Source organism: Cynara cardunculus, assembly GCF_001531365.2.
Source record: "Cynara cardunculus var. scolymus isolate 2C chromosome LG 4, CcrdV1, whole genome shotgun sequence".
Taxonomy (NCBI): Eukaryota; Viridiplantae; Streptophyta; class Magnoliopsida; order Asterales; family Asteraceae; genus Cynara; species Cynara cardunculus.
Window position 1 is genome coordinate 16,455,450 of NC_037531.1, and position 15,245 is coordinate 16,470,694.

The 15,245-nt window shown below is 36.7% G+C and overlaps 3 protein-coding genes across 3 annotated transcripts; 2 read left to right on the top strand and 1 right to left on the bottom strand.

Annotated features, from left to right (window-relative positions):
- Positions 1-252: 252 nt before the first annotated feature.
- Positions 253-3,464, top strand: LOC112511601 (ubiquitin-conjugating enzyme E2-23 kDa-like). The gene is made up of 7 exons (XM_025117284.1): positions 253-309; positions 1,073-1,144; positions 1,960-2,039; positions 2,116-2,230; positions 2,320-2,372; positions 2,897-3,025; positions 3,101-3,464. The coding sequence occupies exons 2-7, from the start codon at positions 1,101-1,103 to the stop codon at positions 3,232-3,234; spliced, it is 555 nt and encodes a 184-aa protein (XP_024973052.1). The 5' UTR covers positions 253-309; positions 1,073-1,100; the 3' UTR covers positions 3,235-3,464.
- Positions 3,465-3,926: 462 nt separating this feature from the next.
- Positions 3,927-6,510, top strand: LOC112510936 (probable inactive receptor kinase At2g26730). The gene is made up of 2 exons (XM_025116288.1): positions 3,927-5,202; positions 5,960-6,510. Exons 1-2 carry the CDS (start codon positions 3,927-3,929, stop codon positions 6,508-6,510), a joined length of 1,827 nt encoding a protein of 608 aa, XP_024972056.1.
- A 1,510-nt stretch (positions 6,511-8,020) lies between these two features.
- Positions 8,021-8,485, bottom strand: LOC112510937. Its single transcript, XM_025116289.1, has one exon. The coding sequence runs from the start codon at positions 8,483-8,485 to the stop codon at positions 8,021-8,023; it is 465 nt and encodes a 154-aa protein (XP_024972057.1).
- Positions 8,486-15,245: the final 6,760 nt, after the last annotated feature.

Here is a 15,245-nt window from a genome sequence, read left to right on the forward strand (position 1 = left end):
TTAAAATTCACGGCTTTCATTATATTGCACGGGTACGCAACAAGTAGATTAAAAATAAAAAAACCCAGGGAAGAGTTATTAAGACACGATAAAATTGTAAATTGTAATGCAATTTTGACACGTTCCTCTTCTGAGTGATTTCAACACGTGTTGACATCTTTCTCTCTGCAAACAATAAATGCATCCAATCCCAACCTAATTTTGGCTTCAATTCGCCATTCTTTTCTGTACCCTCTTTCCATACTCGATCGCTTCCGTTGCTCCACAATCGCTCCGATTTCAAAGATTTCCACCACTTAAATTTTCTGGGTTCGTCTCCTAATTTCTTATGCAAATTACTCTTTTCATCCAGAAAACAAACCACTAAAACGATCGTAAAATTTGGGGGAAAATCGTTTAGGGTTCTTTGATCTCTCACCATTGATGCAAATTCCACTCATTGATTGGGATTTTGTTGTTTGTAATTTCGGATTTTGAAATCGAAGTATGTGTTCTTAGTTTCTTCTTCGTTTTTGTTGATTTTGGTTCCATCGATTTGTTCTATTTTACGCAAAATGTATACATTTCTGATTGATTTTGAAGTCGTAAACTTATCAATTCGACTTCTGGCAAATCGAGTCTTAAAATTGCTTTTGAAGATAATATCCGAATTGGTGAGATTTTGAATTCAAGATCTGTAGGTTGTACAGATGAAATCAGATCAATAGAATAATCCCATTTACCAAACGCTTTATCGTTTATCTTATCAGATAACATTTTCCGCAAAACGTAAAGTTGCTAAACGTTTGCTCTTTATAAGCATTCACTGGGTAATCACTCACCAGTAAACGAAACCCGATAAGAGTTCGGTAAATCACCCCTTGAACACGATATTTTACACTATCTTTTATAGAATACCGGTCCCACAGCTATCAAAAGAACGTAAAAGTGGTCGGGATCGGGTTTGAAGTCAACCGGAACTTTATTTCTTGTAACGTGTTGTTTTTTTTTTAACTTTTATCGTAGTTGTTTTCGTCTTTTGTGACGTTAGGCCATGGCAATGTGTTCTAACCAATCTACGTGAATTCGATAGTTTTGTGACTTGTTATTGCACGATCGAAATGTCTTCCCCGAGCAAGAGGCGAGAGATGGATGTGATGAAGTTGTAAGTCCCGTTTCGCATGATTTTATACATCGGGTGGAGTTAAGTAGTAAACTGTATCGTATACGAAAATCTTCTCGGGTTGTCCCGAAATAGGTGTTACATTTTTATATTCAATCATTCACCGAGATTTTTCCAAGGGTCTTCATGAAAACAACTGTTCTGCTCTTTGGGGTAGAGGAAAAAATTGCTTAAATCCCACCCCATTTACCCTATTTTTTATTGAGGTATACTGGATTTGTTTGGTTTGATTTTTTATATTCAATCCAAGTTGAAAGAAACTTTAGATGTTTGACTTTTTGTTTACCTCTTAATAGTTCTATTAAGAGGCAACATCTGAATCGTGAAGAGGTGAATTTTGTTTGGCCCAAATAAAGTCTGTCTTTTAATGGTTCTAAAACCATCTGAATGATTTTGTATCATGGGTCTCCCTTAACCAGTAAGATCCCCAATTTCATTGTAAACAGTTACCAAACAATTACATTTCATCTTGCACTATATTATAAGAGCCTCTTAATCATTCTGACCCTTAATTATTCTGCAACTGCCAAATAGCCCCTAATACGGTTGGGTTCTTGTGAGACCAAATTGTTTTCATGAGACCCGTGAGAACAAATGTGAAGGCAAAAAAACACACTGAACCTACACAGTGTTTTTGTTGCGAAGGTTCGATATTTTTGTACCTTCACTGTGTTTTGCCATGAATATCCAGTGTTATTTTGTTGTCTCACACGATCCCAAGTCTTTGACTAATAATGAAGCATTCTCGTATGGAATTTTCATTTGTTTTTGTGTTGTTATCCGGTGTTTGTATTCAGGATGATGAGCGATTACGTAGTGGAAACACCAAACGATCGGCTGAACGAGTTTAGCGTGGAGTTTCACGGTCCAAAAGAAAGTGTGCCTATTTATTACCTTCGTCGCGTACTTATTTTTTGTAAACTATCGGTCTCTAAAACTATTTGAATTCTTAGGTGTTTATGAGGGCGGTGTGTGGAAAGTTCGTGTTGAACTCCCCGACGCTTATCCTTACAAATCTCCTTCAATCGGATTCGTGAACAAGATCTTCCACCCCAATGTCGATGAACTGTAAGTAAAATCATATCATCATGCGACTTCTTTGCTTTCTCGACACTTGACATGTTACTTGTCCTCCATTTTCGTATGCAAAATTTCAGGTCGGGTTCCGTTTGCTTGGATGTCATAAACCAAGCCTGGAGTCCAATGTTCGGTATATATAGCTTTAGTCTTGTTTTCTTTCGTAGACTCCTCATAATGTCGGTTTTGAAGAGTGATGGAGATGCACGAGGCCTGGTCAGACTTTTTCAGGTCAGACTAGAGACGCGCAAAAAGTCCAAACTCCAAGTCTAGCCTGAGCCCGGCCCTCAAAGCCCGACCAGGCCAAAACGTTAGGGCAGGCCCGCTCAAAAAAGCCAAGCCTTGAAAGGTCTGCGAAAGGCCAGTCAACCTTGATTAAGCCCGATAGGACCCTTTTCAACCCCAAGCCCAGCCTCTAGTTCAAAACAACCAGGGGCCATTTTTCCGCTCCCTGAAAACGGGCTTGAAAGGCCCAGACCTGAAAAGACCAGTTCTTTGTGCATCTCTAGGCCAAACCTTAACCAGTCCTCGGAAACAAAGTTGGCCTGATCGGGTTGGTCCTAGGCCTAGACTTGGTTTACTAGGCCCGGTCTTATTTGTGCATCTCTAAAGTTCATAGTATCGTTGTATCTAACCGTGGTTGCTGCAAAATTTCAGATCTTTTAAATATTTTCGAAGTTTTCCTTCCTCAGCTCTTGCTTTACCCGAATCCTTCGGATCCACTAAATGGTGATGCGGCTTCATTGATGATGAAGGATAAGCAGCAGTACGAAGAGAAAGTCAAAGGTCATCGATTGCTCTCGTACTTGTCCCTAGATTCCAAGCGGAGTGTTCTGAGACGTTTTGTTGTTTGTTTGACAGAGTACTGCGAGCGTTATGCGAAGAACAACAGCAAATCCGCAGGTGAAGAAGAGGAGAGCGGTGAGGAAGATATCAGTGACGGGCAATACACTTCGAGTGACGATGACGAGATTCCCGGGCATGCGGATTTATGAGGGCGATTGGTTGTTTATCAGTTAGGCTTCTTCACGATACTTACTAGTTGTATTATAAAGGTTTTATAACCATCAAACTCATGTTTGAACTCCCGATTGTCGATGTTGTAACTACGAAACCGTCTTCAAACTTGTATACAAGATACCGAACACCGCAAATGTAGATTATTCGGAATTCAAATGTGGTTATATTGAGTGAATTCAATGGGGGCTGAATCCCTTTTTGTTCTTATGGTGTTACTTGTTATAGTTTTAATGGAAATTGTTGGAATCCCACACACTGGGCGACCACTTGCTTTGCAGATAGTCCGGAGTCACCGCATTTGAATCTCCATGGTCACAAGGGAATTTTTATTCCTCCTTAGATTTGAACCTGAAACTTCCTGATACTTTCGATCTTTGGAGCAACACCTTGTACCAGAGTTAGCCACATCTTTACTACCACCAGGAGCCAGCCAGCTAGCCTGCATAGCCAAAGCCAAGATTACTGTATTGCTGGGTCCAAGGTGCAACAAACAATGTAATGTACTGATCACAAATGTTGAAAAGCCGGCCACTGTGGAATCAGCTTCACTTGAGCTTTGACCATTTCCAGCCGGCTGAAGTTCTAACTTCTTCATCTTCACTTAAACCTCAAAACATCTTCACATTTCTGCTCATCAAAACCACAGAAATTCTCTTCCAAATCCAACATGGATCGAATTCGATCCATTTTCTGGGCGGTTTTCGTGTTCGTTTTACTTCTATTTTCACCGGCAAAAACCGAAGACGAAGGTGTAATTACGGCATTGCTCGCTTTCATGGATAAACTCGCTCCAGGAGGTGCCCAAATCACCCCGAATTGGGGATGGAATGCTTCATCGGATCCTTGCACCAGTAAATGGGTCGGGATTACTTGCGACAGAGACAACAAAACCGTGAAAAAAATAGTCCTCGAGCGGCTTAATCTATCGGGAACTCTCGATGTTGGATCGGTATGCAAGGTGAGTAACCTTCTTGTACTGAGTCTGAGCTTCAACAATGTCACCGGAAACGTGCAGCCGGAAATATCGAATTGTGTACGGCTTACTCACTTGTACCTAAGTGGGAATCGGTTTTCCGGCGATCTTCCTGATTCTCTTGCAGAATTGCCGAATGTGAAAAGGGTTGTTGTATCAAACAACGGGTTCGCCGGTGAGTTGCCGGATTTTTCAGGAACCACAGGCTTGTTAACGTTCTTAGCTCAGAACAATCGGTTTACAGGGCAGATACCGGGATTCAATTACCGCCAACTTGAAGACTTCAGCGTAGCCAATAACGATTTAAGCGGTCCGATTCCCGACGACACGGGTCGTTTCGACGCCAGCAGCTTCGCCGGAAACCCGCAGTTATGCGGGAAACAGTTACCGGTAACATGTCCATTGAAGAAGAAGAAACACAAGTCAAAGCTGCGGGATTTTCTCATTTACTCCGGATACGTGATCCTCGGATTCGTAGTCGTGGTTCTGATCGCGTTGTTATTACTCAAGAAAAAGAAGCAGCGACATGAAGACGTAAAGATCGACCCATCAACGAAGAAATCCCCAGAAAGCGGGGGTTCAAGCGGCTCGAGAAACAGTCGGGCAAGATCAGAGTTCTCGATAACGTCGGTTGAAAGCGGAGGGATTTCGTCTTCGATGGTTGTTTTGTCGAGTCCGGTGGTGAATGGGCTTCGGTTCGAAGATCTGCTTAAAGCTCCAGCTGAATTGATTGGAAGAGGTAAGCATGGAAGTCTGTATAGAGTGAAGCCAGATGGTGGTGTTGGTCTGGTGGTGAAAAGGATCAAAGATTGGAAGATTTCAAGGGATGAATTCAAGAAAAGGATGCAGAAAATTGATCAAATAAAGCACCCAAATGTGCTACCACTTGTTGCATACTACTCTTCTAAACAAGAAAAGCTTCTTGTATATGAGTTTCAGCTGAATGGGAGTCTGTTTGGGCTTCTTCATGGTAAGCCCTCAACTCTTTTCTATCTTTATATTTCTATAATTTGTTCGAAATCATTAAGGTTGCGTTTGGTACACAAGACGGTACGAAAGAGAATAGGAAAAAGCAAAAAGTTTGTTGTCTCATGTTTGGTGTGACAATTAGACTGGGATTCGACCTGACCAACCAAAATAGGTGGAACAAAAGTGAGGGAGATTGTGCAAATTTCGTAAATCACTGAACTACTCATGTTGAATCAAAATCCTAAAACCTTCGGCAATTCTTTGACTTGCCTACCTCACTTTCGTCCGTCTGGTCCAGTTAGAGATGCATAAGGCCCAGGCTTTTTCGGACCTGGTCCAGGCCTTCCAAGCCTATTGAAGTGTTTTTTAATAAGTAAAAATAAATCACGGGATTTTTTGGGCCTAGACCAGGCTTTGGGGTTGAAAGACGGAACAATTGGGCTTTTTCAGGGTCGGGTTTTAACCGGGCCTTAAAAAAAGTTGACCTGATTTGGCTTTGAGGCCGGGCCTGGGCTTACTTGTGCATTTTTAGTCTAATCCCGTCTAGTGATGGCCAAATCGGCCTGGCCCGGGACTGGTAAGGACCGGTTATGGAAAAGTTTGGGACCGATTAGGCCCAGCCCGAGACCGGGTTTTGGCCATCATTAATCCCGTCCCATCTAAGCCGTACGCTTTCTTTTAGCATTTTTGTGGGAACTATGTTAATTTCAAATATAATGATTCGGAAAGTAAAATCACTCTTGGTTTTCTTGTTTTAGGGTCTCAAAACGGGCAGATGTTCGATTGGGGTGGCAGACTAAGCGTCGCATCTAGCATAGCAGCAGCATTGGCATTCATGCACCAGGAGCTTCAAGCCGATTTGATCCCCCATGGAAACTTGAAGTCATCGAACATCTTGCTCAAGAACAACATGGAGCCCTGTTTGAGCGAGTATGGGCTAATGGCGAGAGACCATCAGGACCCCAACCAAACCAACAACCACACCACAATCACCACCTTCAAGGCCGATGTGTATGCGTTTGGTGTGATCCTCCTCGAGTTGTTGACGGGGAAGCCGGTCCAGGACGATGGGTCTGGTTTGATCAAGTGGGTGAGCTCCGTGGTCCAAGAAGAATGGACGGTTGAAGTGTTTGATAAGGCGTTGATAGTCGAAGGTGCTAGCGAAGAGAGGATGGTGGGGTTATTGCAGGTGGCGTTAAAGTGCATAAATGCTTCACCGGAGTTGAGACCGACGATGGGTCAGGTGGTGACGATAATATCATCGTTAAAGGAAGAAGAAGAGCAATCCATGACCTCTTCCGATCCATAAACATTAAGATCGCATATTTTCACCCGAATTGTAAATATTTTGAGAACCACAAGAACCCGTTCATATAATTATTCATGATGACTATACCTAAATATTCATTACTCACTATATTCATTAAGAATAACCCTAACTATATTCATCATGAATATGCAGTTCTTTCTCAAAATATTTAGTTGGTGTTTGTTTTTTAAGAAGTGCTAAAGTCTTATTCACTTGTGATTAATAAAATGTGGTGCTGAAATTTGAAATATGAATCAATAAGGCTGTTTACTTTTGTAAATTGATTATTGTCTGAATTGTTTAACTTGTCTATTTTTCTGATTTTAGAAAATTATAATATTGAATTTATAGATAAATTTATATAATCTCATATATTTATTCATCGTCATTACGAAATTTATATTTAAATTAAATAATTAACATTCATTTAAACGAAAATATATACATTAACGGTATTTAACACATTTAAATCCTATTAAAATACACCTTAAGAGATGTGAGGATCGATTTGGTAACGATCAATTGAGAGAAATGATCGATTAAGGTTAAAAACAATAAAAGACAAATAAAAGGTTGGTTTACTTATTACCAGATAAAAGGACAATAAAATATAATTGCCTTCCAAAAATTGGAAAAAACCAAGCAGTCTAAATGACTCTACCTCTTAACAGATCAGATATAAGAGGCTAATAAAAACTTTTTTTTTTCAAAAAACAAAGCAAGCTATTATTGTTCTTAAATCGACCTGCACTTATTTTCAGGTAGAAATGATGGAAGGAACAATAGCAGTAACAAAAATAGACAGTTCATTCTATTGACAGTACAACGTAAGGGAATGGAACTCCAGATCTCAAGAACATATGTTGACATAATTTCATAATCATTTATTTGGGAGTTGTATTCATTGATTGTCTCTTTGAAAATGATGGTGGGAATATGAATCAAGGAATATTCGTAAAAGGTCTGCTTTCGTATGATGACCAACCAATTGGTAAAGGCGATACTCCATTGACAGTTGGTATCACTTGCAAACAAAAAGCAACAGAAAAGAAAAAGGAAACGGATAAGAAGATTTAATGGAGAACGAACATGTTTCAAATTAATGTAGCTACAGAAATCGCCTAAAATACATATATATTGATAAGTATATGATACAAAGACTTCTTCTCAGATCTATGATTTGAGTTCATCAATGGAAGAAATAAATCCGTAAAGGATGGAAAATATAATGAACAACTGTAGATGCAGCCACGGAGAATTTTTTTAATTCATTCATAACTAGGAAGTACAGCCGTCCACGTTATCTTACACCTTTCACTATCCCCCCTTGCGTTTATTTTATTCACAGACAGGTACTATCTATGTTCTAATGGAAATTTAAAAAAAAATCATCTTACGAAAATGATCTGCCGATCCAGATTTGAAATCAAAAACGAATTCAATCAAAACAAAACCTAGAAAAAAAATATAGTACTAATTCAACGCTAATCACGACGAAGAAATAGCGAAATCACACAAAATTCGGTCCGATTGTCTCCTTACCGAGATCGGTCGACGTTTTGGAAGTGATCGGAACCGTCGTCCGTGATGCATACCGTGAAGAGAAGTTACGAACCATGTAGTCATTCTCCATTTCAGAATCTCCGCTTTGCAACGGTCCTTCGTCGAAATTGAGCGCGTAAGCCAGAGGATCGTACTGGAACTTAGGGGATTGTCGACCGAAGCTTTTGTTACGGTTGAACCGCCGTATGAAGGTCTTCCATCTAGGACCGGCGACGATCTCCGACCACTCTCGAATCTTCTTCAAGGCGTCGATCCCTCGCGACCACAGAGTTCTTTCAGAGTGGTACTCCGAAGACGACGAACGTACTTTCTGCCACCGGTAGGGTATGCAGAAACAGCAACGTCGCTCAACCAAGAGCAATTCAGAGGGAGACGTCGATTCGGCATCTCTGAGAGAGAATTCAGTCGCCATGGATACACATGAAGGATATAATTGAGTAAGGTTTTCGAGTGTTCTGGAAAGTTAAAACCCTACTTTTTATATATTGGTGATTGAGTGAAGATAAGATGCCCAATGTATTATTCTAGACGTTTATGGAAATAAAATACAAAACAGAAAAAATAGAATTGCAAATTTTATTAATTAGTCATTGTAAAAATAAATTAATTTATTTTTTGGATACATGTTTGGATGTATATAATCTAATTTATAAGTTAGCTTATTAAAATGTTAGTTGAAGTAGTTTATTACATGTTCATCAACTGGTTTTTGTCAAATATGATTTGTTCATTAGCTAGTTTATCAGTTATTAGCTAGTTTTCCAAACATAGCCTAAGGGGCCGTTTACTAAACACTTACTTGGTAAGTGCTTATCGGATAAATTTCCTTATCAGATGAACATGAGAAGGACCAAGAATCTTACCGGATAAGAGCAACAAGAATAATGGAGAGTCTTACCTGGTAAGTAAGGATGACGACTTTTACCCAGGTAAGCGCTTACCCAGTAAATTGTTGCATTCAATATGTTTTGATGTACTAAAATCTTGCACATCAAAATAAATCGTAGTGTTGACTTCTATCGGTAAGCAATTGGGTAAACGTACCCTAAGTCTGGTAAAAAAAAAGTCTTGCAAATTAATTTTACCAAAAGAAACATGTGTCTTTATTGTAATTTCAAAATATATATTGTGACATTTTTTATGACCTTTATTATTTTTTACACTACAATGGAGGAACGAAGTAGTAACACGACCAACAGAGTGAGTCCACCCTGCATACAAGAGTTTTAATATGTATTTATTTTTTGTTTAATTTTAAAAAAATTGTTAACATTTGCTGAATTTTTTTAATAGTAGACGTTAATGTCAGTTTGCATGCATCTCAATTGATCTTATGAGATCCAAAAGAAGAAATAGGAAAATCTCCGGTGGTCGTATGAGACTCAAACAGATGAATTTGATAAGTCATTATATATGTATTATCCATGCTAAAGGTGTCTTCATCTGAGAACACATAAAATTGTGATGACTTTGATAGATGCATCAGGTTCATATGTCTAACGGTTGTCTATGCTGTTAATATCGCGATATATCGTCGATATATCGGCGATATATCGGATATCGCTCCTAGGAAAAAAATCGGACCATAAATATCGGTCAAAATATCGGGGCCGATATTATCGGCGATATTTAGCGATTTTTTAGCCATTTTTAGCGATATTTGAGGTAAAAATCGGACCGATATACCGATATATTCACTGGCTCTGTTGCTGTCGCTGGATCTGTTGCTGTGGCTGTACTCTGTAGCAACCTGGTAAGCAGAGGAGATCGAGAAGAGATCGAGAAGTGTCGATTACAGTTGCTGCTGTGGTAAGCAGAGGAGATCGAGAAGAGAGACCGAGAAAAGAAGAAGACGTTGTGAGAAGAGAGACCGTGAACGTGAAGAGAGACCGTGAACGTGAACTCGAAGCCGTGAGAAGAAGAAGAAGTCGAAGTTGTGAGAAGAAGTCGAAGTTGTGAGAAGAAGTCTGAAGTTAGTCGTGAACTCGTGATTAACTCAAGAAAGAAGACGACGTTGTGGACTGTGGAGTAAGGAAGCTTCACTGATTTCAGATTCAGACCTAATTTAGCCCAAAAAATTAGGCCCATGGAATAACAAAAGCCCAAAATTTTGAACACTTTAATTATGTGATGTTTTAATTTTGAAACTATATTTCTAAACTCTAATTAATGCATATTATATATATAATTCTAAGAAATATTATGTTAACCGCTATTTCCGATATATCACCGATATATCACCGATATATCACCGATATAACCGATATATCGAATATCGGTCCTGACCGATATTTCGTATTCTGACCGATATAACAGCATAGACGGTTGTAATGAAACATGTTCATAAAACATGTTTTTTCCCGTTTTGCTTTTCCGTGTCACCAAATATGATTTTTTTTTCCTTTTATTTTTTTACTTTACTTATTTATTTTGCTTCAATCTTGGCATTTTATCAAGAAAAAAAAATGGATGGATTTGATTAGTTTATATAGGATTTTTATGAAATGGATGGTTTGCAAAGTAAACCTCATTAATTATATATATATATATATGTGTGTGTGTGTGTGTGTGTGTGTGTGTGTGCCTAATCAAATAAGAACTAATTAGTTTGTGGTAATCGTGAGATTTAATATAAACCAATCATTTTATGCTATTAATTGTATTACCTTGATTAATAGGTAAATGACGTTTTAATAAAATGATTAATTATAATTTAAAGACCATCATATGGATTTTTTAAATTTATTTAAATAATTATGAATTAAGTTCATACAAATTCATATGATCAAATCCAAATATTAACAAGTGGATGATCAATAATAATGATGATTTTAAGTAGGAGTCACTTAACATTACATGAATATATAATAACAATATGACACAAACATCACTAGCTCAAACAATAATATTTTAACATCATTTTCTAAAACAAGATATATATATATATATATATATATATATATATATATATATATATATATATATATATATATATATATAAGGTTAGGTTCACGTGAGATCAGATTGTTTTCATAGGACCTGTGAGACTTTTTTTTTATACTTCAAACTTCATAACAAAACAATGTAAATGGTAGAAATAAGACATAGTGTTCAATAAGAATCAACATCAAGCAAACACTTGAATCAGATGGAGGGTCTCTTTCTCCTTTTTATTTATTTTCTTGTAACTCATGAGTTGTTTTGGTAGGTACAAGAACTCTTCCTCAACTTTCTATAATACAATGGTCCCCATAAATGTTTTTATTTATTTATTTATAACTTTATTTCAGTTTAAACATATTGAGATGTTTGACTACTTAGGCTTCGTTTACTAACCTCTTACCACCTCTTACCCATTAAAAGATGCTTATTTGCTGACCCCAGTAAGAAGACGGTCAGAGGTATGATTTCTGATTGTTGATTTTGTTTTTAGGTAAACACTTTTACCTCTTACCCATTAAGAGATGCTTATTTGGGTAAGAGGTAAAAGTGTTTACCTAAAAACAAAATCAACAATCAGAAATCATACCTCTGACCGTCTTCTTACTGGGGTCAGCAAAAAAAAAGGAATCTTACTGGGGTAAGAGGAATGTGACATTCTGTCATTTCGGAGTTTCAGGTTAGCACTTTATTATAGATCTTATATTTAGAATTATAAATTTATTAGGATCTAGTCATGGTGGTTAGAGTACATCTGACTCAGTACCCAAAGTTTAGCTTGGAAGATCCGTCTCAACAGGCAATTGATAAAGTTAACTTGTGTAATGCCGAATATTTTAGAAACGTTCCAAATAAAATAAAGTTGATATTATAAACATTTAAAAATTAAAATACAAAAGTCTCATTGAATGTCCACATAATTTATTAAAAAACGGAGTTTTGAAATTAGTAATGTCGTTTTATTTATGTTTGGGTAGATTATAGCAGGTTTATAGTTAATTTGAAAAATAATAAAAAGTTTTATTGGGTTTGGGCCTTGAGGGGCCAGCCCACTTCTTTCTTTAAAAATCCTTATATAAATATTCCACTCCCTTTGAAAAACTTTCATTTATCCAAAATATCGTCAGCTTGAAAACCTTTCATCTCTCTCTAAAATCAACCACCCTCCAGCCGATTCCAACATCAAGCAAGCTTAGGAATTCTGTCAATCTTGAAGATTCTCAAAATATCACGAAAAATGTATGATAATAGTTATCCTACTTTTATTGAATTTCAAAAGTTTTTATCCTCCTACTCCTACAACTTGATCTTTTGATAAATTTCTGGAGAATTAAAGAGGGGAGGTTATTAATCAAAGATATGAAAATGTCTTCATAAAGGATGATAATCTATGATCCGTATTCTTTAATCTCTAAGGCAGTAGGAGAAAACCCCACTGCATGCGAAGTCGGATCATGAAAAGTTATGTTTTGAAGTATGAAATAACCTTGCATGCATCTCTATTGGCTTTGTCGTCTTCAAGAAGTTAATGGAATCGGAAAACATTTTCTGGAAACTGGTCAGATTTGTTAGTTCGAAAATAGAATTTAAATCTTTGGAAAAATGATGAGTTTAGACCTCCAAAAGACTGTCACTCGAAGAATGTGCAATCTGTTTTGGGGGTTGTATAACTCGAGATTGTAGGGTATTTATGAGTGACTTAAACCCACTCAAATTTCTTGGTATTTGGAAAATATCGGCTTAGCTCATGATTTGGAATGATGTAAAAAGTGGACATAAAAATAACTTTTGGAAGGTTCTACTGTTAGTGATTGGTAAAACCCAAAAAAATAGTTGGAACAAAGTGTATAATCCGGTTAAAATTCAGTTTTTGAGTAAAGAATTTCGATTTCTTTTAATATATAATTTTTGGGCTATTTTTAGAATAAATAATAAAATATCAACTTAAATTTATGAAAACTCGGTGGCATTGCATGAGATGCAACTTAACTTTATCTTTGTCAAGAACCCGTAAGTGATCATAGTTCTGGTTGTTGGCCTGTTTAGGAAGTTCGAGCGGGCGTTGAAAGCTTCAGACGTCATTCTCTTTGATATTCACCTATAAACCTGTGAGTTCTCACGGCCCCACTTTTAATGCTTTGTTTATTGTTTTGGGGGGAAAACATGAGATTAAGCAAACTATGCATGTTATTTGTTTGAAACCATCGGACTAAAGAACTGTTTAGTCAAGCTTTATTGAAACCATTAGACTAAAGAACTGTTTAGTCAAGTTTTGTTTGATACCATCGGACTAAAGAATTGTTTAGTCAAATTTATTGTGTCATGAAATATTGACTGTTATTGCACTTTGAAATAAATGTTAAATTGATGTGTTTGGGAGTATATTTTCCAAATAAAGTCCCCGTCCGTAAACGCTACTTGTTAACTCGGGCACGTTCCCGGGGCCGTGATATTGTGGATAGCCGCTATTGTGTTGACAGTCCCACCCATAAAGGGGTGCACATTACCTATGTTTTCTTGTCTAATCATGTGGAATTTGAACCACCGCTGAATTAGTACATCTACGAACTGTGGGACCTAAGTAAGTGTACGGGCTACTTATGGTCGTTCGTAAAAAAATGGGGCAAGTTGGTCAGGTAAGGCTCAGTAGCGTCTCAAGTTCTTACATCGTGAAAGATTTACATTTATTAAGTGTAAAAGATTCGCATAAGTTTGCAAATATTTGGTTTATGCATTAAAATGTTTTATGCATATGAAAACCCGTGAGCTCACCAACTCTTTGTAGTTGACTCGTTTTATGTTCCATGCTTTGCAGGTAACAAGTAAGAATTGAAGTACTTTGGGAGCATACTCGTGGCAAAACAGATTAAGTTCGAAATGGAAGTTTTTGTAAAAGAAGTATTTGTCAAAAAATTTGGTTATGATGTTTAACTCATTTTATTTTGAAAAATTGAAAAGTGTTATTTATTAACGGTTGCTGTGACTCACTTACATGTTGCATCTCGTGTTTCCGCTTTAGCGGGGTGTGACAAGGAAAATATTCCTTATCTACCCTCACCCTCTAAAACCCTAAAAACCCTTAAACATGTGCGCCTTCTGCTTGCTTCTGTTTCTGTACATCTCAAAGCCAGCTGAAACACTTCCATCACTTGTTGCTTCTGTTTCTGTACACCTCAAAGACATTAAAATAAGAAATGCAAACAAACCTATTAAAATATGTAAATAAACACCAAGAGACATCCTTCATGCATTGCATATATACCCTTTAATATGGGTTTTTAATACCCAAGACCACCAAGAGTTATGATTGAATTGATAAAAGCAATTTCCAGTATTTTGATGTGTGCATGAGAGAGAGAGAGAGATAAAGAGAGAGAGAGAGAGAGAGAGAGAGAGAGAGAGAGACCTCAAGGTTATCGTAAGCAGATAGGTGATGGAGTAAAAGTAAAATTGAAAGGGTGAAACTTTGTAGGAGACAAGTGAAAAGGATTTGTTGAAAATATATGTATAAAAAAGTAAAAAGGATTTGATGGGATGAAGAGATAATATTGTTTATGTATAGACTGACGATATTTGTAGGAGGGTGAAGCTCAAGATATTGAGTTATGGTAGTGATGGAATTGCACTGTTTGCATAGAAAAGTGAAATGATTTGATGGGATGAAGAGATATGACAATATTTGTAGGAGGGTGAATAATGATGCGACAATATTTGTAAGTGGGTGAAAAGTGATGGGTATGGGTGGTATGGCTGCCATAGGTGGTAGAAGGGTGGGTGTTTTGCATAGGGGGAGGCTAATATATAATTATTAATAAATTATATTTTTTTTATAATATGTTGTATATTTTAATATGTATTTTATAATATTTAATCATATTATTTCAAATATATAAATATTTAATAATAATAGAAATTAAGCGTAAGGTGATCATAATAGGAACAACAAAATAACACAAGGTCGAGTCTCATTTGTAAATTTTAGGGGACCAAAAATGTAAATTGTCACTTTTTTGGTATGAAATTACATATCAAAGGAAGAATTTTAAAAAATGTTTGATTTAAAATGAAATTACATATCGAAAGAAAAACATTTAAGATTAAAAATGAAAATGAAGTAAAGGAAGACAAAGAAGATGAAGAATAAGGTAATAATATATGTAAAATATGATAAAATAAATATAAAAATCTAATAATATATATATATATATATATATATATATAAAAATATAAAA

Coding starts and splice junctions, on each gene's coding strand:
- LOC112510937 (XM_025116289.1), bottom strand. CDS start 8,485: ATGGCGACTGAATTCTCTCTCAGAGATGCCGAATCGACGTCTCCCTCT.
- LOC112510936 (XM_025116288.1), top strand. CDS start 3,927: ATGGATCGAATTCGATCCATTTTCTGGGCGGTTTTCGTGTTCGTTTTA. Junction 5,203..5,959: donor TCTGTTTGGGCTTCTTCATG/GTAAGCCCTCAA, acceptor TTCTTGTTTTAG/GGTCTCAAAACGGGCAGATG.
- LOC112511601 (XM_025117284.1), top strand. CDS start 1,101: ATGTCTTCCCCGAGCAAGAGGCGAGAGATGGATGTGATGAAGTT. Junction 2,231..2,319: donor CACCCCAATGTCGATGAACT/GTAAGTAAAATC, acceptor GCAAAATTTCAG/GTCGGGTTCCGTTTGCTTGG. Junction 2,373..2,896: donor AGCCTGGAGTCCAATGTTCG/GTATATATAGCT, acceptor GCAAAATTTCAG/ATCTTTTAAATATTTTCGAA.